Source organism: Thunnus thynnus, chromosome 8 (genome assembly GCF_963924715.1).
Source record: "Thunnus thynnus chromosome 8, fThuThy2.1, whole genome shotgun sequence".
Classification (NCBI taxonomy): domain Eukaryota; kingdom Metazoa; phylum Chordata; class Actinopteri; order Scombriformes; family Scombridae; genus Thunnus; species Thunnus thynnus.
This window is the reverse complement of record NC_089524.1, coordinates 32,556,597-32,579,169: the sequence shown is the minus strand read 5'-3', so window position 1 is coordinate 32,579,169 and position 22,573 is coordinate 32,556,597. Positions and strand designations below refer to the sequence as shown.

The 22,573-nt window shown below is 38.9% G+C and overlaps 1 protein-coding gene across 1 annotated transcript; it reads left to right on the top strand.

Moving 5' to 3' along the window:
• The first annotated feature begins 418 nt into the window (after positions 1 to 418).
• Positions 419 to 22,429, top strand: LOC137188537 (desmoglein-2.1-like). Its single transcript, XM_067598184.1, has 14 exons — positions 419 to 1,044; positions 6,114 to 6,242; positions 9,384 to 9,539; positions 10,392 to 10,533; positions 10,839 to 11,008; positions 11,912 to 12,046; positions 12,257 to 12,442; positions 13,145 to 13,590; positions 14,255 to 14,397; positions 14,743 to 14,964; positions 16,328 to 16,582; positions 16,822 to 16,943; positions 18,466 to 18,735; positions 20,458 to 22,429. Exons 1-14 carry the CDS (start codon positions 985 to 987, stop codon positions 21,424 to 21,426), a joined length of 3,405 nt encoding a protein of 1,134 aa, XP_067454285.1. The 5' UTR covers positions 419 to 984; the 3' UTR covers positions 21,427 to 22,429.
• Positions 22,430 to 22,573: the final 144 nt, after the last annotated feature.

The window sequence follows — 22,573 nt, the reverse complement described above, 5'->3', positions numbered from 1 at the left end:
GCTGAGTGGCTTACCACTTGCCTCGCCTCATCGATGGCTTTCGCTACTTCAGGTAAATCCAGCCCTGCCTTTATTGTTAACTGTGATGTATGTCCAGTGCAGCCAAGGTCGTGGGAAAAATTGTCACACGAAGTCATTGCCAGGTTTGTGCTGCTGGCATTATCATATACAGTGCTACTTGAAAGTTTGTGAACCCTTTAGACTTTGCTCTATTTCTGCATAAATATGACCTAAAATTGATTAGATTTCCATTCAAGTCCTAAAACTAGATAAAGTTAAACAAATGAGACAAAAACCTTACACTTGTTTGTTTATTTATTGAGGAAAATTATCCAATGTTACATATTTGTGCGTGGCAAAATTATGTGAGCCTCTCGGATTATCAGTTCAGTTGAAGGGGAAATTAGAGTCAGGTGTTTCAATCAATGGGATGACAATCAAGTGTGAGTCTGGGAGGCCCTGCCTTATTTAAAGAAGAGAGATCTGTGTCTTCACTATCAAAGTCTGAGCTTCACAACACAGGTTTGTGGAAGTGTGTCATGGCTCAAACAAAGGAGATTTCTGAGGACCTTAGAAGAAGAGTTGTTGATGCTCACCAGGCTGGAAAGGATTACAAAACCATTTCTTAAGAGTTTGGACTCCACCAGTCGACTGTGAGGCAGATCATGTACAAACTGAAGACATCCAACACCCTGCCCTCCCCAGGAGTGTTCGAACAACAAAAATCTAAATTTGTAATAACAGTAGTTAACATGGCGGGAGGAGTTGTGAGGAGGGAGTGGTTTAAGGGCACTGACATATAAGAGGAGAGGCAGAGCAGCTGCAGGGAATGTGGAGACAATGATATCAGGAAAGCTTTATGATCTTTGTTGCTGTTGGCATCTGTAGCGCACCTGTAACATTACATCAAACTGTGCTTCAGTCTGCTTGGAGGAACGCTATCCACCCGGTGAGCAGCAGGGAGCTGAGTCCTGCTTCTACCTGATGGACATGGCGACGATGTCATCCATTGTTTTACTACTTCACCTGTTATGGTGTGTTATGGTGAGTTCACACCTGTAGGAAGCTACAAACATGAAATGAGTTAATTTAATATATGTAGTCTTGTATGTGACATAAAAGTATACAGGTCAAACTTTTTTAAATTCATTAACTCAGTTGACAATATTTCATACTTAAAATTCTCAGGCAGCTGTGTTAGTGCTAGTGTAATTACCACTCACACCTGTATCACCTCAACACATCCTGTACATTTTGTTTGCTCCGCTCCTCTCTGTCTCACCTAACCTAACCTCTTTTTTCTATCCCCAAGCATTTTTCATCATGTTTTTTAAAAATCAATATTAGATTTTCATTAAATTCAATTTCAGTCGTTGAAGGTGGATTAAAAGTCTAAAATTACTAACTTTTAAAGAGGTGAGAGATTTGTCTTACGGGCAGTTTTGGAAATTTAAAAGTTTAGGTTTGAAGATGTTCATTTATGAATCCCTGTAAATTTTACATCCCATGTTGTTATGTTTTCCAGATTAGAGACCTACTAAAAACAGCCACTAATATGTAAAAGTATAACTTTCTTAAGACCTTGAAACCTGCTAATATCACCTTCAAAATAATGTGTCAAATCATATTAAAGGACAGGTTCACAATTTTTCTGTCTTAAAACAGCAGTTAGGTGTCTGTATGAAGGGTGAAAGAGGTTTTCCTCGCTGTAATCTTTCCACCTGTTCATACTGACTATTAAAAAATCCCCTTCATATGTGCTTTCAATGTAAATGATGGAGGCCGAAATCCACAGAATCCACACAGCCATTTTGTGCAAAAATGTATTTAAAAGTTGATCTGAAATTTTAGGCTTCAGTAGTCTGAGTTAGTCATATCAAGTGGATATCTGACACATTTACAGTCTTTTTAGCATCAAATTCCCTCTTTGTGTTTCCTCGGACAGTATTTCACTGTTGAGCTGCGGTGGAAGTATAGTTACAAAAAGAGGAACCTGAAGAAGCTACAACTCACAGTGAAGTCATTACAGTGTGCGGTGGTTAATTTTGATTTTCACAAAAAGAGGGACTCTGACACTAAAAAGACTGTAACTCTGAAAGATATCTACTTGATTTGATTCATTTGGACGGCTGAAGCTTCATATTAGTTTCAGATAAACCTTTTTTTCAAATATGTTTTATTACATAATTTTTTATAAAAATACAATCAACATAAAATTACCAGTATAATGCAATTACCAACACACACCTCCAAGCCCCCTTCCTAGAACAAAAAAAACAAAGAGGGAGATCCAGTTCTTGCAACATACCTTAATATTTCAATGTGTAGTATTTCAGTAAGTTCATTCATCTAAATATTAACTGCTTCTTTTGAACTGGAGTAAAGAAGTTGTTTTTCACTCCAGTTCAAAAGAAGCAGTTTTGTTGCTGTAGTTAAACAATAGGTTATTGTGATTTATTCATTGTCAATATTGATTCCGATGTCCCCAGAATTATTAAGAGGGGGTGTACATCAATATGTCTTTTAGACAATCTAGGTAAAATATTGAAGATATTAGTCCAATAATTATGTGATTTTGAGCAACTGGCAAAACTATGTGCAAGATCTGCCTGTTCTATTGTACACTTATCACAGCTGGTTGATGTATCAGGGAACATTTTATATAGTTTTGTTTTGGAATAATACAATCAGTGCACTGAACCAGGTGATGTCTAGAGTTAATTAAATATAAGTTGATCTTTTTCATACTTGATTGCCAAATTTCTTCTGATATTTCAACTCCAGACATAAAAGGGGACACAAAATATTGAAAGCGTGTAGAATTTGTGTCAGTGTCTTGCTGGAGTTTGCATGTGGATTCAGACATCTTTCTAAAATAGTAAATGAGGCTTTCTAAAAAATATAATTATGAGAGTGTATATAATTCCTAAGTGGCTGTATGGAAGCCCAAATTTTTGTTGTAACTGATCAAATGAGGCAAATGTACCATATGAATATAAATCCCAATTGTATATATTTCTGCATTTTCCCATTGATAAAATGCTTCATCCATTTGAGATGGTAAAAAGGATGGATTTCCAATTATAGGAAGTAAAACTGACAACGCTGGTAGAGAACAATATATCTTTATTTGTCTCCGAATTCTGACAGTACTATGTATAATAATACTATATATGGACTTATCTAATTGTATAGGAGAGAAAATAATGCAACCAAGCTGTCATAGCTCCTCCCATCTGATCATCAAGCCACCATGTAATAATTTTCATATGACTAGCCCAATAATATAAGCGCAAATCAGGATTGCCAACTGGCCCTCCTGTTTTGATTTGAAGTTCCATCAGAAACAGAGGATAATAGAATCGAGACAATTAGCTTCAGAGAAAATGAGAAATTGTGAACCCGTCCTTTAATATTACCCATACAAACTAACTCAGCTAATGGCTTGCTTGACAGGTCCAGTCTTATGACTGGTACTTTAGTAAAGGATCTTAAAGATGTTCTTAATCCTACTCACTACATCACTACTCTTAACATGTGTTCAGCCTGTATTCTTCTTTCCTGCTCATAATGTGTATCCTACATATACTCATCTCTTAATGATTCCTCAGTGTCTCATCTGAAACTGTAACGTACTGTGTCACCCACCACTGCTGCGCTCTCACTAGGCCATGGCTCATTGATTCATAGGAGATCTAGCCTAACTCAGTGTCCTGGGGACAGCAGGTCTTTTGTGCTATCATGGCCGACACATGGTGTGACAGTTGGTTTTTCTGTTACTAATGGGGGTAAATGCTTTAATGATAATGACTTCTGTGCCATTTCTAAGTTGTAGTCAAGTTTAATCTGATTTTAAATGCCAATACCAGCATGGCAACATGCTCACAGTGACAGTACTAACATGCTAATGTTTAATGACATAAGACTCAATTCAGTGATAATGACTTCTGTGGCCTTTCTGCAGATTCATGTTTCTGCAGATTCATACATGTTTGATGGCTCAGACATGTATGCTTTGATGTGCTAAAAGAATGTTGATTAATTTATAACTGATTCAGTAATTACTGTGCAAACTTTCCAACTTGTTTAGTCCAAACGTGAATTTGCATAATCTTGCTTTCGGTATCATGTAACATATCTGTATATCTTGGTGTTTGGGACGTCTATTCATAAAAGCATGCATTCCTTTGATCTTTTTTCATTTATTTAGAGTCAGGATAATAGACAAGCCCATATTCCTTGGCAAACACAGAATAAACAAACTTTCCCATCAATTTTTTGCATGATGTGTTTTCAATGTCAACCTTTAGATTTTTTCTTCATGTCTTTTTTCAGTTATTATTTGCAAAACATTGACGATAAGGAACTTGTTTTATGAAGTTTGAAGTCTGTGTCCACTGAGCTGTCAAACTCAACATTGACATAGGACTGTGGTCCGAGCTCCAAATATCACTCATAAAGCTAATTTCTGATTGCTGCACCCCTATGATAGAGCTAACTGGTGAGGAGCCAGGCTTTGTATGTGTTGTGATCGTATCCTCTAAAGCAAACCTGCTGAAAAAAACAAAACAAAACACTGTAAATCATTCCCTGTATAGCTCTGCCTAGTTTAAACCTGAGCTGAGGTCTAATCAGCCAGGTGGTGTGTATGATCTTTAAAGTTCTACTGAAATCACATTTAGTCATCTCTCTTTGCAGTCAAAAAAATTGTCAACATGTTTTTTTAATGTGTTTATGAGTTTTGTGTTATTAAAAGAGAAATGCTGCTTTTTGTCACAGCCAGCTGGAAGGGTGTGTCTGCAGACAGACAAATCCTCCATGGAATAAAAGGCGATTCTAAATCTAATGATCACCTTCCCATCAGCCTCAGCTGTACTTTGAACTTTATGCTAACCTAACATGTTAACAAGCTAACAGCATAATGGCATGCTGAACATTAGCATTTTAATGTTATTGCTTTAAGTTAGCATGTTAACTGAACCTGTGAGGCATGTTTTCAGTGATCTGTTTGTGACAGTGTGTTTGCAGGTGAACTGTAGATTGCACAGACCTTACTACAGCTTTCACTCTGGCCTGGAGGTAGGCATGTGCTGGAATAACCTCAAACACATGTCTACTAAATCATAAAAATACAATGAAATGTGTAACAGTATAGCGTCTTGTGACTGTTAACTTCTTGTTCTAACTAATAAAAGTAATAATGTGTCTGTGGTTACAATTACAACACCTCGATGATGTGATATGTTATATTTGTTTTTGGCTGCAGGTTTGAAGTGCAGCTGTAGGAGAAAAGCTAGTTCAGAATGGGACAGAAACTCCACTGTGCACAACCTCAAACCTTTTTAGCGAAAAGCCACTACCCACCATAGGGGGGACAGTGTGACTCAGGAGGTAGAGCAGGTTGCCCGCTAATCGGAGTTGTCGGTTTAACCCTCAGCTGCTCCTGTCCATATGTCAAAGTTTCATTGGGCAAGACAATGAGCCCCTAAATGCTCCTGATGGTCAGGCCAGCACCTTGCATTGTAGCTCCCTGCCATCGGTGTGTGAGGGTGTGTATGAATGGGTGAATGAAAGGCAAATTGTAGAGCGTTTTGGATAAAAGTGCTATATATATGCAGCCATTTGAAATGCAAGGCCACTGTTGCTATCAATACCTACTGTTAAATTCTTGCACATTCATGTAGAAGACAAACATCTGCATCAGAGGTGTGCATTATACCATATATTAGCATCACCAGCTAACAACATGCTAGCTGATAATTGTCTGTGCCCATGCTGAATAATAGCAATACAGTATATTGGTGCCACAGCTTCTGGCATTGGCTACTAAAAACAGTTAATAAAGGCTAATTATTAAACTCTGTGGTACTGCTCCCTCTCTGCATAGCTGAAACATTAATTTATGTACTTAAAGGCCAAAGAACATTAACGAGTCCAAATGCAAAATATAGTGCTGAACAGATTTAAACCAAATGCAATTTCATGCCAAAGTGAGCACCAAAATTGCACTGCGCAGCCTAGTCAGCATAAACACAGCCTCAGCAGCATCTCCTCTCCTCCCATACTACACTCACGATCAATAAAGTGACATGAACATGTTCTTCTTTCTGCAGCTGTGTAGCAGTTTAGGAGGTGGTGCAGCCAACCACACACAGCTGAGACGCCAGAAGAGGGACTGGGTTATCCCCACAAAGACTCTTGAGGAGAATGTTGACTACAGTACGAAAGGCACTGTTGCCAAGGTAAGAAGTTCCCCAACATCATCACTTTGTGTTGTGGTTCTGGTTTTTTATGGGATTTTTTTTTCACCAAACTGAAGCTCTAAGTGAGTCTATGTTATGCTATGATTATAAATTACAGGAAAAAGCATTGACACAAAGTCACAGAAAGCAGTTAACGTGCCCTCTTACTGAAAGCTTGAATATGTATACATTTGGATATAAAGTACTCATACTCAATCAGTGAAAGAGTCAAATGAGAGAGGGAAACACCTAATCCCAGCATAGCAGGTCTTGCTTTATCATAATTCAAGAAGAATTCAAGAAGAGAACATAAGAGACTGTATGATCATTGCATGAATCACCATCTATTTTATCTTTTGATACAGGTCTTAGGTCAGACTCATGAATACACCGAGCCGAGTGACATAGAAAAGTTGGAAACAGCTCCACAGAAATAAAAATTGATTGACACGAGAAATGAAAGTTGTCACGCTTTACTTTAGTGTCTGTATTGAGGCTTGACTTCTTTAGTTTTCAGGGTGCATCAAAACTTTTCCATTAATAAGATAGTGTATGACTATTCCTGCCAAGTCTGCCTTATTTGGAAATGTTCCCATCCTAGCACTTAAAGTACAATGAGCTGCCCTCTAGCATGAGGCTGAGGTACAACACACAGGTGTTGTACAAGCAGATGGTGATCACAGCCATTCTGTTGCTATAAAGCAGTGCTGTACCTGTATATAGGGGTTGTGGATGGGTGCATAGTGTCTGCATCCCATCACAGATGTGCAATTAAAGTTTGTTTTTTTACCCTCACCTAATCTTTTCCTGACCTTGGTTGTAATGAGCAGATATTGTAGAAAAAAAGAATACGTCATTGAACCTTGTTCAAGGTTTTGCAGATTCGTCTGATGGCAAGATTCTTGTTTGGCAGTGGGGTTGTTTCTTGCTAGTAAATTTTCCTATTCCAACCATTTGAAAGTACAGTACGTACAATGTGAAACAATGCTGGTTCAACTTGGAAACATATGTTTCTCTGCTGCCTTAAAAATTAATTGAGTTAAAGCAAGGTTCACAATTTTTCAAGCATGTCTTAAGACAACAGTCAGGAGGCCAAATTAACATTTTTCTTTGAAAGTGTTTCTTGTCATAATCATTCATACTGACTTTTAGAAGATCCCTTCATAATGCATTTACACAATGTAAGTGATGGAGGACAAACTCCACAGTCGTCCGTCTGTGCAAAAATGTATTTTTCAAAGTTTTTATCTGAAGCTAATATGAAGCTTCAGTGTCCAAATGAGTCAAATCAAGTAGATATCTTTCAATGTTACATTCTTTTTAGTGCCAAAGTCCCTCTTTTCGTTACTATACTTCCACCGCAGCTCAACAGGGAAACACTGTCCAAGGAAACACAAAGAAGCAATTTGCTGCTAAAACGACCGTAAATGTGGCAGATATCCACTTGATATGACTAACTCAGACTGCTGAAGCCTCATATAAGCTTCGCATCAACTTTTAAATGCATTTTTGCACTAAATGACTGTGTGAAAACACACTGTGGATTTTGTCCCCCATCACTTACACTGAAAGCACATTTGAAGGGGATCTTTTAATAGTGTGAACAGGAGGAATGGTTACAGCGAGGAAACATGTGTGGCTGCTTTCAGTGACCTTGTTAAATTGAAAGTGTTCAGGGATAGGAAATAAATTCAACACCAATCTTCACTGTGGTATGACTTGTTTTCATTAGGAAGCAACCATGACTTACAGTATCTTAATATGTATTAAAGATATACAGCACGTTTCTATCATTTCTGTTTTCTTCACACTACAAAAAAAAGTCTTTGAGAATTTTAAGTCTGAAACACTGTATGCTGGGACATCTGTTTATGTTCTGATTATGCTTCTTTCGAAACCTAATTTAACAAGTCATCTCCTGTTTGTATATATTTATGTTGTTACAAGCAGATGTAAGCCAGGCAGTCCAAATGTACATTTTGATAATGGTTCAGTCCTGTACATGAAGCTGAAAAACAAACAAAACAATGTGGTACCTTTTCCGTCCCACGATGGAACAGCTACTTCTCTGCACTGTGGGCCATGTCACTGTTAACTCTGTTTGATTTTTCATTCAAGAAATCTTTACCTATTGGAATTGTTTTCTGTGTTTTGCTTCTTTTTCAATTTCAAAATTTTCAATTTTCAATTTTAATTTCTATTCATGCCATTAGCTGGCTGGGAATAAGCCAGCTAATGGCTAATTGTCCAAAGTGGCTGCTCATCCGGCCCTTCATCATGCATTATGAAGCTGCATCCATCTATTATCATATAGTTTAATGTGAGGTAATCCAGACAGACAGATCTAAAATTAAAATCAAAATTCTCTGCAGATACTGCAGTAATAGACCTTTTTCACTGCAGACAGTTTGACTTGTCATAGCAGGAAAAGCACAGGTGTTACTAATAACATTAATGATGGCTCCCTTCTATTCAAGTGTCCCATTAAGTCATGACAGTGTGACAGTGAGCCAGTATGCACACTACCAGCTAAACTGAAGCAACTAAATGGAATACAGCCCTCATTCATTTGATTATTTACACCTCTTGCTGCTGTGACATGTCAAAATGTCTTCTGTGAAAAGGCTTATTGTCTTGAATAACTACTACAAGTAACTATGGTGTCATCAGAATCAGCCATCACTTGCATTTTATTGACAATGTTTCTCAGACCTTACCTGGGTAAAGGTCATATGGACAAGGTTTGGTACAAGTGATGGACAGTGTGTGGGAATCTTTGTTTCCTTTCCAAGTCATGAGACTTTGATCCAACACACCTGTCACTAAGACTTAATGCAAGAATTCTGTTGAAATTGAGAAAAACTCTTATTGAAGCATGGATATAAAAAGTTGCAGAGGCCAGGTGTTCTTTGCAGAGGACAGCTGCATTGAGATGGAAGGATCTGCAGGGTGCTGCAGCTCAGTCAGAGAACAAGACAACCCAAGCAGAGCCCCTGCTGCTGGACTGGCATGGTGACCACAGGCACAGAGCCTCATTTTTCATGCTATGCCAAGGTTTGCCCCAGGCCGAAGCATGGATTAGATGGACACATTGATTGTATCATACCTGGATTTTCAGAGATCTTTTACTATTTTATTTAGATCAGGTCAGACTGGGATGAAAAAGAGAACATGTTCTACTTTCTGGTGGGCCACGGGGCCACTGAGGAACCAGTCAACCTGTTTGTTGTTGATGGGACAACTGGAGAGGTGCGTGTGCGAGGAAAACTGGACCGAGAGGAGAGGGAAACTTACACTGTGAGTACTCTAGAGAACGGTCTGTGGTGTGGTCATACAGTGTGATGAGCCTTATTATGCATCTACTTACCAAATAACTAACTAAATAATGTACTATAATTTATAATATGAAATTTAAGTGATTTTATTAAACCTGCACTGTTGTATGCCACACTGTCTTTTTGATCACACCTCTGGAGGGTGCCAAAGTCAGATGTTCTAATTCTACTCATAGTGGCTTTAACTGGCAAAAAAAAAGCAACTTGCACCTCTCTACTCCTCGTAAGAGTTGTCGATGGCAGAATTAGATGAGCAGATGTGAAGCAGTCAGAATTGAACCTTAAATAAGGAATGTGTTGAAACATTAAACTGGTATGATTGATAGTAAAACATTTCCTGTTTGAAATAGCATGTTTTTTGCTGTCTTAAAATATATATTAATCCGTTAAAAAAATGACCTCCTTCCGGTACTTAGGAATTGATGCAATCTACATTTTAGGACTGCAATTAATGTTTATTTTCATTACTGATTAATATGCCAATTACTTTCTAGATAAATCATTGAATCGCTCATTCCAATATTTGACATTTTTGCTTGACAATTGACTAAAAATATTGATTAAACTAGTTGTGGTTTAATGTTGTGTAGATCAACAAATCAATGAATTGAGTAAACATTTCTTGTTTGACTGAAATGATCAGAACCAGTTGGCATCACTCACTAAAATATCCATCATCCTCAAAAATGAAAAAAAAAAAAGTCTAGTGATGTTGCAAAGATACTGCTGCACTGTGTGCTATGCACCCACACGCAGCCTTTTGGACTATGGTTTGAAGATGTGTTTGTTTGTGTGTTTTCTTTCTGTCCAACAGCTGACAGGAATGGCCAGATTTAATAACGGCACTGTGGCTGAAGACAAAATAGACCTGAGATTTGATGTGGAGGATGAGAATGATAATCCGCCTGTTTTTGTCTCTGTACCTCCAGCTATAGTCAATGAGTCCAGTCCAGCAGGTAAAACATTTTTAGCATGTTTTTAGCTGGTTGTTGTTAGCTTAACATGTTGATAGCTGGTTGCTGTTAGCTAGCATGTTGTTAGCGGGTGATGCTATTAGAAAGAGTGTAAATATAATAAGTCTAAAACAGTACAGCAGTGTCTGTTTAACTGCAAGTATAACCTCTTTAAATGTTTGGTTTAACATGATTTCTTATGTTTAATGGCAAGAGAGCAGAGTACTACAATATTATTAACTGTTAAATTAAAAACAGTTAAATTAAAAGAGAAAGACCTGCTGAATGTGATGCTCGGTTCTTTCCAGGGACTCTGGTTGCGACGGTTCAAGCTACTGATGCTGACAAGGCCGATACCTCCCATTCTAAGATCGCCTACAACATTGAGAAACAGGAGCCATATCGTGGAGAACATTTCTTCTATATACACGGAAAAACCGGATCCATCTATGTCAATGAGGGCACCTTAGACAGAGAGGTGGAGAAACTCTGCAGTAAATCTGCCACAAGTTTGGTTTAGTGTTTGAGATACAACTCACTAAAGTTTTATCTACTCTACATTAGGCTTGGGCAGTATCTATTTTTCATACCTTCTTACCTTCCTGACATTTCACCAGGGTATGGTATACGGTGACGGTATTAGAGTTAAAAAAAAAAAAAACATAAAAGCTGAGCTGCTGGTGATACAAGTCATTGTAGCATGTATGACATTGTCTATCCTACAATGCTGTGTGTCCAATATGCAATTAGCCTACTTAGACAAGTCTTGCTGGGTTTAAATACCTCTGGCCATTATAATAGATAGGAAATAAGCGCCTCTCTTCCATAGATTCTTGTTGGAGGACCAATTGACACTTGTTTCCACAACGGATACCAACATGTTAGTGGGCTGAACGGACAAAATGTGTGGGTGATGTTTCCCTCTTCAGTCGCAACTTTTTTGAGGCAAATGGTGTACACAACTTCGCCCATGTTGTCTGGCTCACCTTTATCACTGAGACTAGACCCAAAATACTCCCAAACAGGGGCAGAGGCATTTTTCTTTATTACTAGTCCTGTAACATTATCCCCACCACTCGCAGTCGCCATCTTTCTCAGCTCAGCTGCCTGTCCCACCAATAGAGACTGAACTCTGGTGGCACATGCTGTGCACTACAGTACATCACCTCAATACAGCATCTCTGCATCCGTTTAACAGAAAGAGGGGCGCCTATTTTTATGGTACCTTAAGGATTTTTAAATATCCCGGTATAATGTAATACCTTGATACTGCCCAAACCTACTGTACATCATAAAATATTTGTAAATGGTTGATAGGATTGTTGATCTCATCTCTCATTTGATAATGAACTGAATGTTTTGTCGGTCCTACTGTTCACAGAATCAAAGTTCCTACATCTTAACAATTAAAGGAACTGATATGGACGGAAATCCTGCAGGCAACACAGGCACCTGTACACTTCATGTCAAAATAGGGGACATCAATGATAACATACCCACACTGGAAAAAGATGAGGTACCACTTCTGACTGTCTTGTCCTTGAAAATATTCTATTGTTGAATAGCCATTGCCAAAAATAGAATCATTATTAAATAAACCTTTGCCTACATATGTATGGATACCTGACTACATATTCTGCCTTCCCACCCATCTGCCTGAACATATATACAATTTATTCTGCTGTATTTAAAATGTCTTTTTCTTGCATTTGTTGTGTCGTTGTAGTATTCAGTGAGCATTACAGAGAACACAGCAAATGTGGAGGTCATGAGGTTCAAAGTGCATGATTCTGATGAGGAAAACACTGACAACTGGATAGCTGTTTTTGATATCGTCACTGGAAATGAAGATGGGGTGTTCAGCATAAAGACTGACCCCAAAACCAACGAAGGTGTTCTCATGCTTGAGAAGGTATATCTGTCTGTGCTGCAGCATCTGAACAGCCAGAATCAGAGTGCTGCATATACATTTTGAGACAATATTTTTAAAAACGTCAACAACTCTCACAATCTAATCTTCAGATGTAATTGTCTACAACAAAAATGCATAAATCACTGGCAAAAACTATAGCCCTTTTCAGACATCCACCCATTAATAAATTAATCTGACGGCAATACATTATGTAGGTCTCATGTCTGAATGAACACTGTGGTCACTTCATGACAGCAATCTTAATAGCATTTGTCTCACTTTCAACACAAATTGAATGCCGTCAGACTACAAACTTAAACATGTACAGAGAGTCTTGTTTCACCTTCTAATATCACTGTAATGAACTGAATATCTCAATCTTCACCTCTTATGCACAAGAGACACACTGTGAAAAAGCCAATCTTACGGTGTTGAGGAGATCAATCTTCTCATATCAGATCAATCATCTAAAACTAAAACTGTAAGATTTAAAAATATTCAGTAGTGAAGTTTTGACTTTAAGTGCTTAATGACTAAATAACATAACAAGAAATGTGTCATGAGTAAACTGCAGTATGTGGTTTGTTGGAAACAAACAACAAACAAACAAAAGCATTCATTTTCAGTAGAACCTGTTAAACAGAAACCTAAAACTTGACTGACAGTAAACTGATGTGCCTCCAACTTTGTTTTTCATTCCAGCCTGTTGATTTTGAAGAAACTCCTGATATCAAACTTGGAGTGGTAGTATCCAATGTTGCCCCACCTGTGGGGGATGGAGGGGGTGATGGAGGTGGAGGAGGTGGAGGAGGAGGAGGAGGTGGAGGTGGAGGAGGTGGAGGAGGTGGAGGAGGAGGAGGAAGTGGAGGAGGAGGAGGAGGTGGAGGTGGAGGAGGTGGAGGAAGTGGAGTAGGAGGTGGAGGTGGAGCTAAGGGAGGTACTGCTAAAACACCCTCCAGGAAAAAGAGGCCAAAAAAACTTTACGCAGTGAATATCGCAGTGCTGAATCAGCCTGAGGGGGGCACCTTTAAACCCTCAGTGAAGCCCGTCTCTGTTTCAGAGAATCCAAAGGACAATCCCTTAATGGAGGTGATTGCTGTCTTTGCAGCCACTGACACAGACACTGGGAAGCCTGCAGAAAATGTTCGGTGAGATTAGTTCATACTCTCTTTTTAGCCAAAAAGCTCCATTAACACATAGTTGTAAAATAAGACATTATTATAAAATAACTGAGATTGCCATTTTGATAAGGACAGAAAATATTCTATATATTTTAACCAAAACTAACAATGAGTTGATCTTCTTACAAGTAATGTATTTGTAGCTGAAGTCTGATTTATCTTTTTCCTTTGTGCCACAGAGCTCCATTGTTATCCAAAAACTCATGAAGGAGTCACACTGTTGCACTAAGTGACAGTTGCTTCTTTGCCATGAACACACACACTGTAGTTCGTTTTGACTCAATCCCACACACACTGTCCTGCTTCCAAAAATACTCACTAAAGAGCAACAAACCTAATCAATTTTCCTCCTGTTTGCTAAAAACTACAGTGACCATCTAAATATGGGAAATTATTCAACTATATATATGTGAGCTGCTATGAAAGATCCATGTTTTCAGTGAGAACCGACGGTCAGCCAGTGTAGAGAAGTCAGAGAGTATTGAGATGGATTAACATATTTTTGTTTGGGTATTTTCATTAGATGTCTTAACAAAATGAAAAACTATATATAGAATAACACCTTCACATTTCAATTGAATGACATTGTTGTCATCTAAAACGTTAATATCATTGCACCTTGTTCCCACAGATATGCTAAAGGATACGATCCTGATAACTGGCTGTTGATCGACCCAGACACAGCAGAGATCAGACTTCAAAAGGCCCCAGACAGAGAGTCACCATTCGTGGTTAATGGAACCTACTATGCTGAAATACTGAGCCTGTCGCAGGGTAAGTTCTGTTCATGGACAGTAGGTGTAGCCTCGAATTTAGACAGTTGATTTGAAGGTTTGGGGTTTTCTGAATTTTTGAAGTTTGGGGTTGGCAGAAAGTGAAAAATTTGGACCACTGTTTAAATATTTTAAAGTTCCTTTAAACAATAGTTTTTATGTCACATTGAATCCCACTGCTCCTAGTGTGAAAAATTTGCATATGCAGCTTTCAGGCACTCTCAGCTGTGGACTGGTTTGCCAGTAGGTCAGATAAACAATTCAACGTGGAAGGCTTATAGTCCACTAGATTTGGGATTTGTTGTGCTTTTTCTTGTTGACTGCTTATGTTTTCTGATTCCCCCAGACATACCTTCGAAGACGGCCACAGGAACAATTGCATTGCAGGTGGGAGATGTAAATGATAACTGCCCCACACTGACCAACCGCGTTCAATACATCTGCTCAGACACTGAAGTGGTTAACATCACAGCAAAGGATGAGGATGGAGATCCCAACTCCGCCCCTCTCGCCTTCAGCCTTGTGGCTGAGGAGAGGAGGGGGGAGTGGAGGGTTGAACCTTTAAATGGTATGGATACCTTTTATTTTTTTAGTATTAGCAGTCTGTGTGAACATTATTTTGCCATCAAAAACTTTGATAACCTTCAGGAGGCAGTAGTAATAAAGAGCAGTATATGTAAAGGAGACATTTCACATGCATGTATGTACATTATGATATGCGCACAATAACCTTTTGTTCCCTTTTTTTGTAACTGGCGTCAGTAAACAGTCCGAATATTTCATGGAATTTTACGCATATACATACAGAAACATGCCTTTATGCAGCATAAATCAGTTTCTGACCACGTTGTACTTTATCACACATAGGCTTACGTAGGGTATTTGTCTTTCACACATTAGCATACATATCTGAACTCGCACTGGCAACCATAAATTTAAAGTCTGTTAAGTGAAATATCAATTTGTTCATATTATTGTCATGGCTCAGTCACAGTCTGGCTCTATGTCCCTCCACCAGTCCACCAGAGGCCCATTGGACTTTTCTCCCTGTTTGTTTAGACTGGACTGAATGGGAGAAGGCTTATTTGAGGCTTATTTGTGTCTTTAAAAGATTCTGGCATTATAACCATTTTAGCTGCCTTTACTAGTTAGTCTGTTCTCTGTGTCTTCCTGGTGTTTTTCCTCTGCCTCCTATTCTGTCTGTGTGTGTGTGTGGTGTGGGCCTTTGGCTGATACAGATCAGCCTCCTCAGCCTATCAGCTCCTTGCCTGTTCTGAGTTGGTCACCTGTTCCCCATCCCCTTGTCGGTTTAGTTTTTATTTGAGTCCTGTTTTTCAGTTTAGTGCTGTTGGATCCTCTGTTCTGCTAGTTCAGTATTGTTCTGTATTCTGTCTCACTCTGATCAGCCAGCTTTGTATTTGCATGCATGAGCTTAAAATAAAAACATTATTCTGCATCTTTACTCTGCCTGCAGTCTGCTGCATTTGGGTCCACCTGCTCTGCTCCACCTAACAATTATGCTGTTAGGCTATCATTTTCCATGTACCCCTTTAAAACATTTAGTGTACACATAATTTCATGTTAAATTGAAAACTATGAAATATGCATACTCAATTTCTACAGGCGGGGTGGGGGGGGGATCAGACGGACATGCTGACCAATGTTGCCAGTCTTTGAAATAGTGGTGTTAAATGAGTTAGCTTGTTGGTGAGCTAAATTTGAGGCAAGTGGGCTTAGCAGGCTAACAGTTTGACTTGGAAAGAAGTTGTTATGACTGACTGCTCAGGCTCTTAACCCTGGAACACAACTGATGCAAACTGACCAAACAGAACACAAATGATATCAACAGGGGAAAAAATGAAGCATTATCTAAAATCCTACCATCCTTTCCTGCAGTGGAATGGTAAGACTCCTCTCTTTCTTGCTCTTAGATACCAGTGCATCCCTTAGGGCTTTGCGACCACTGTGGCCTGGCCAATACCGGGTTTCCCTCATCATCCAGGACCAGCAGGGCCTCGCCTGTCCTGACCCCCAGCTCCTGGAACTACACGTGTGCACCTGTGAGGAGGGAGGGACCTGCAGGGTAGCGGGTACTAATGCTCAACAAGCTTTTCTCTGGGAATCGTCATCCACATTTGGAGGAGTGGGACTAGGGGCAATGATCCTGGGACTTCTGACACTGCTTTGTGAGTATAAGTTAAGTTAGCATGACTTAAAACCTCACAAATACCCTATCCTCTAGGACTACTGTTTGAACAGAATGGCCATTTACAAGCTAATTCTGAGAGAAGCTATAGTTTGGATTAAAACTCGATAATCTATCCTACGGTTAATTACAAATATTTAATGAAAAACATTATCAGTGTAAAATGTTGTTTGAAATGTTTTGTACAGTTTTTTTGTGTGTTACTGTTGTGTATTTCAGTCTTAGGTCTCTTACTGATAACCTGCTCATGTGGGGCAGTGCCAGGGACCTTCTCTGAGCTTCCTATTGACACCATAGAACACTTGATTGTCTATCACACAGAGGGCCGAGGAGAGGACAAGGTAAAATATAAACTGTGAACCAGACAGATTTGGTGTCATCGGCTCCCACCGTCCCTCGCTCCGTTGTGTCCACACGTCATTTAAAAATGTCAGGTTTTAAGGCATGTTGTTACAAGCAATGGGACTGAGTGAGGGGATTCTTCATCTTGTCCTCCTGTATATAGCATATCCAACTTCACCCAACTATTTGGATCAGAGCACACATGTATGGAGCGACGCCTACAAAGAAAATTTCAAGTGCATGATTGTCTGTACATACATGATGCAGTCATGAAAACAGGGCCCAAAAGGACATCAGAATCTGTTTTATTAGCCAAGTATGCAGCATACAAAGAATGTTTCTTGCCGTTTGCAAGTAAAAGTAAGGTAATAATAAATAATGAAATAAACAAAATAAAATTAAAATTCAATTTAAAAATCTCTTTACAAAATGGAATAGTAAGAGCTTTGAGATGGGATATAAAACTTGAAATGAACGATTGACTGTACAAAGGAAATATGGACTTTGCAAAGAAATGAAGTGTATGAAATTATGAAAAAAATGTGACATGTGCATAAATAATTCAATTATATAATAGTGGAGGTTGAATACAATGCACAATCTAAAGTCCAGTTTGATGAAATATATGAAAGTGCAATTTTACTTTAAAAAAAATGAACTAAAAAACAAAATATGCCACAGTAGTATCATCATAAGCAAGGGGACTATTTGGGTACCTTTGGGAATAGTGTAGGTGTCAGCTATTTTAGCCCGAATAGGAAATTAAAATATTTTATTATAATATTTCCCATTAGCTTTTAGTCAAACAGCAGGAGCATGGAAGCACTCAGCAGTTGTTTAATCATGCATGGCCAACAACAGAACAAATCTCATTGAACAGAATAATATCACAAAAAACAGGACAATAACAAAATCTTAATTCAAACCAGACAGTATTAAAGTGCACAGATAATGAACCCAAACACACTTTCTCTGTATTGACTTTTTAATCTCAATTGCCTCCCTAACAGGAAACTTGAACAACCTAGGTGCCCATTAAGCAGAGGTCAATAACATTATGATTATAAGCTCTGAACTGTCCGGCTACTGGAAACTTCTGCTCACGATTCATAATGTTATATTTATGTTCACTAATTTGAGTTCTGAAATTACACAAGGACTCCTTACAAGATTGGGCAACTAAAAGTTGACTCTGATTAATTTGTTTCATTCTGTTGAAAGTTTTATCTAACAAGGATTTGCCATAACAATGTGCTTCAAATGATCATTAATGTCTTATATACATCTGTATCCTAGTAACTGACAGATGGTAGACTTTTTTCAAAGCTGCAGGATGATAACTGTCGTAATGTAAAAAGGTGTTGTGGTGGGTCTCCTTCTTAAATTATTTCTATATTTCTGCACCCAGAGCGGCTCTGCCTCAAATGCCAAAAACATGCAGGTGTCCTTTTATTAAAAACAATCCAAAATATCTATTTAAAAATGATTGGGTCTTTTTTTCTGTGTCCTTGTTTGCTTCAGGATGTTCCTCTACTCAGCCCTCAAGTCCGGATGACACCTGCTGTCAAATCTGCTACACAGGCCAACAAAGTATCTGCCCCCATGGCTCTTAACAACACTTACAAATTCAAGTTAGGCAGCGATGGCATGATCCAGGAGAGCAGTTATGGACCATCACAGGAGAGCTGGACACAGATGTACTCCGCTGAAATGGAGGAACAAGTTGGGCAGTATGGAGGCATTGATGACATTGCTCTCCCTGATGTGTTCCTGCACCAGTACTACTCCCAGGTGAAAAACGTACAGAACAGAGCAGAGGAGATAAAGCATATAAATGTTGAGAAGCAACCATATGGACAGAGAAGGTTTACTGTTGTGATAAATGACATCACTCATGCTGGTAGAGCAGGCATGATGAGTAAGCTACTCTTTATATTTTTTAAAGAAAAGTTGTTGTCAGAAAATGGTGAAATATTTCTATCCCTATTTCCCAAAGCCCAAAGTGATGTCATCAAATTCAAATCAAATCAAAATTATCATCAAAAAAAGCCACACACTCCAGCAACAGCCATTCACTTTGGCTCAACAGCAGTTAACACGACCCTGAAATGTCGAAGGTGAAGCAGACACCCCTGGGACAGTTTTTTAAAAAACACAAGCGATGGTGCAACAAGTACTGCAGCCAAGTCCAGCAAGACCACAGAAAAGTGTCAAGCTCCTGCTCCTCAAGAAATGGAAGATGAGACAACAGTCAAAAAAAACAAAAACAAAAGACGTTTAATCCAGAATTGCAGGAGAAGTTCAAATGGTTAAGACATGAAAATGTGGACAGAATAGACAAAATGTTCTGCAGGATTTGTGAGAGGGCAGGTAGAACATGGCCTTACCAAAGGGTCATTCAATCTGAAATCCTCTGCACTTACAGAACACAGTCAATGCTCACATCAGCTGTTCATTTAACACAACAGCAAAGTGCCATGAAATAGCACTGTGATAACGCAACCAAGTTGAGAAAAGATACATTTATCTCGCAGCTGATAAGTGCAACTAAATGACTAAATAGTTGGAGATTAATTTAATAGTTGGTAACTAATCGATTAATCGACTAATCATTGCAGCTCTAATTGCGAGCATTGGGTAACACTCTGGAGAATCACTGTGATTTGGAGGAAGGTAAGCCTCTGCCTGCACCTCCCTCAGTGATGTTTGTAATGCTGGAGGCAGAAGACCTCTACCATGCACTTTTGTGTACATGTGACAAAGTTTTTACCTGCTGATATCAAAAAGTCCAACCCAGCTGCAAAGTGCAACGAGCCATATCGAGAGCCCCTGGTCTCAGAAGAAAAAGTCCAATTCATTTTCATTTTTCTCAGACAGTGTTCCGTGAGTCACAGTTGAAGAACTTCTATAGCTTGCAGCATGAAACTGTCCTGGTTAAATCATCAATCTAAGAAATGAACAACGGTGTTATAAAAAGTCAAAAGTACAAAACTGTGGACAGAAAAACTTCTTAAATGCCTTAAATTATATTACATTTGCCGATAACAGTGGGTGGAAACTAAAGATTACAATGTTGAAAAAACTGAAACACATTCTGCAAATTATTTTAAAAGTTTTGCTCGATTGTGGATGAGTATATAAGTGTTTTTCCCCATTCTGTATTCCCATTTAAAATGTTACTTTAAAGGGGACATATCATGCTTTTTGTCATTTTCTGTCTTTAAGATACTGTTATGATGTCGGATGTTAAACATGGTCAAAGTTCCAAATACCTGAGGTGAACATATGTAAAAATGCTCCCATGTAAGACAAAGCCCGGGTTTCAGCTGCCCTGAATACTTTGTTTGCTGTATTTTTTTAACTTTCCCAACAAGATGACATGAGCATGCTGTACGTTCGGTTAGTTCTTTGTTGCTGAGGTTGTTAGCTGGTTGTAATCATTACTGAAGAACTGGCAGTGACAAGAGTAACGTGCCTTTCGTTTTCTTTGTGTTAATGTTGATCTCTCTGCAGAATGCGAGCTGTGCAGCAGAGAAGCAGGCAGTGAGGGATTGTCAGTTGGACTATGCCTATGAGGGCCAGGGCTCCTCTGTTGGCTCAATGGGCTCTTGTAGCCTCCTGCAGTTTGATGATGACCTCCAGTTCCTTGATGACCTCGGGCCAAAGTTCAAGACCCTGGCTGACATCTGTTCTCCTGCTAGACCTCCAACACCCCCAACACCTGAGAATATTGCCATTCCACAAGTGGATAAAGCTGACCATATTGTTATGCCCTCACTGGAGACTAAACCACCCAACATCCATAGCAAGATCCTTAAAGATCACCAAAATGTCAGCCAGTCATCCACCAGCCTCATGGGCTTTAACAGAACGACCACCGGCAGCATACATGGCCAGTCATCACACCGCTCCAGCACCATGGCTCATTCAACTCCCATCAGCGCTGTTACCACGGCTATGCTGCCCCCTGCTGGTCAGCAGCTTCTACTGCAGCAGCAGCCTGTCTACTACACCACCACCCCTGTGCTGCAGCAGATGCACTACTTAGTTCAGCCACAGCTTCAGAGCACAGTGCTCCTGCAGGCGCCTGTCACCAACCTGCAGGGTATGGTTCTGCTTAAGGGACACTCAGGACACACTGAGCACATCCTGCATGGGGCAAACACTGCTGGGACTTCAACTCTAGGTGGAACCAGGCTAGGGAGTGTGCCAAAGGAGATCAAGGGAGTGGGGACATGCTCAAGGTCTGAGGGCCCAGAAGTAGTGACGGGTGTCAGGAAGAGTAGTCGGAGCAAGTCAGAGGGTGGAGCTAGGGCCGAGCAGTGTCATGCTAACATAGAGATGCTACCAGCCACTCAGAACATCACACTGATAGATAGACAAATCGGTGTGGGAGCAGCAAGATATGAAGAAGGGCAGGTAGTGTTCACAGAGAGAGCTAAGAAGAGAAGAACTCAGTCAACATCAGCAGAGACAGGTTAAACTGTTTGAAACAACAAACAAGCAAACATGCTAACAAATAACCAACAAACAAAACAAAGAAAAAAGCAAAAACAATGCTTCAATTATACAGTGAGCCAAAACAATGTCTTTACCAAAAGTCCATTGAACAATATTTATAGAGAACTCTTTTTGGCATTTTGCATTTTCCAAATATGAAATGAAAGGTGACCAAAGTCATTGAAAGTTTGTCCACATTTTTTTTTTCCAATAACAGCTTCTCTAGGCAAAGAAAAAAGAAATAAATTAAAAGTTGGAGCAGTCTTGTCTTTCCAACACAACAAAATACATTATTTTACAAAATATGCAATGATGATAACTATTCTTAATTTTAATTTATCTAAGTTCTGATTTGTTGTGGGATTTAATTAAAAAATTTTAAAAAAGAATTGAACTAAATTTCAGTACCTAGCATTGATTTTGTGAAGTTATATATTGATCTCTGATTTCTCACACTCCCAGAAACATGAGCCAAAGTGCCATCTGCTGTCTCACATCTCAGACAGTTTGGGGAGTTTTCTTTAGCTGGAATGAGTTCTGACAACATGAACATATGATTTACAAATGACATTGTAACAAATGACTATTTCCTTAACTCACTAAATCTGTCATGGATTACCAAACTGTTTTCTATTTTTAGTGCAGATAAAGGTGCAGTGAAATGCACATTATATTATACATTTTTTTCTTTTTTCTTTTTTCATTACACATTAAATTTCAGATATTTAACAACTACTGATTATATCACAAGTCACATTTTTAGATCTTAAGAAATAAAACACTTTGATTAAACATTGACTATTGTATGTAAGATTTTAAGATTTTCTTGTGTTTTATCTCAGTTGTATTATACTTGTAATAGCAACTTGCAATTGTATGTGTATGCTCAAATAAGTATTAACTGTAAATGAAAGTGCTTTCAGTGTGCTATATGACTATAGACTATTAGGTGATTAAAGTGTCTGCAGGAAATCAGTCATTCTCTAACAAAGGTCGTGTGATTTATTTCATGGAACAGGACTTCTGAAAATCACAAAGGTTGTTAGTTGTTAACAGTATTTAGCAACAAATTCTGCTCATGTTTTGTCATTTGTCAGTTCTGAATCAAGAGCTTTCAGCCCGTCTCCAC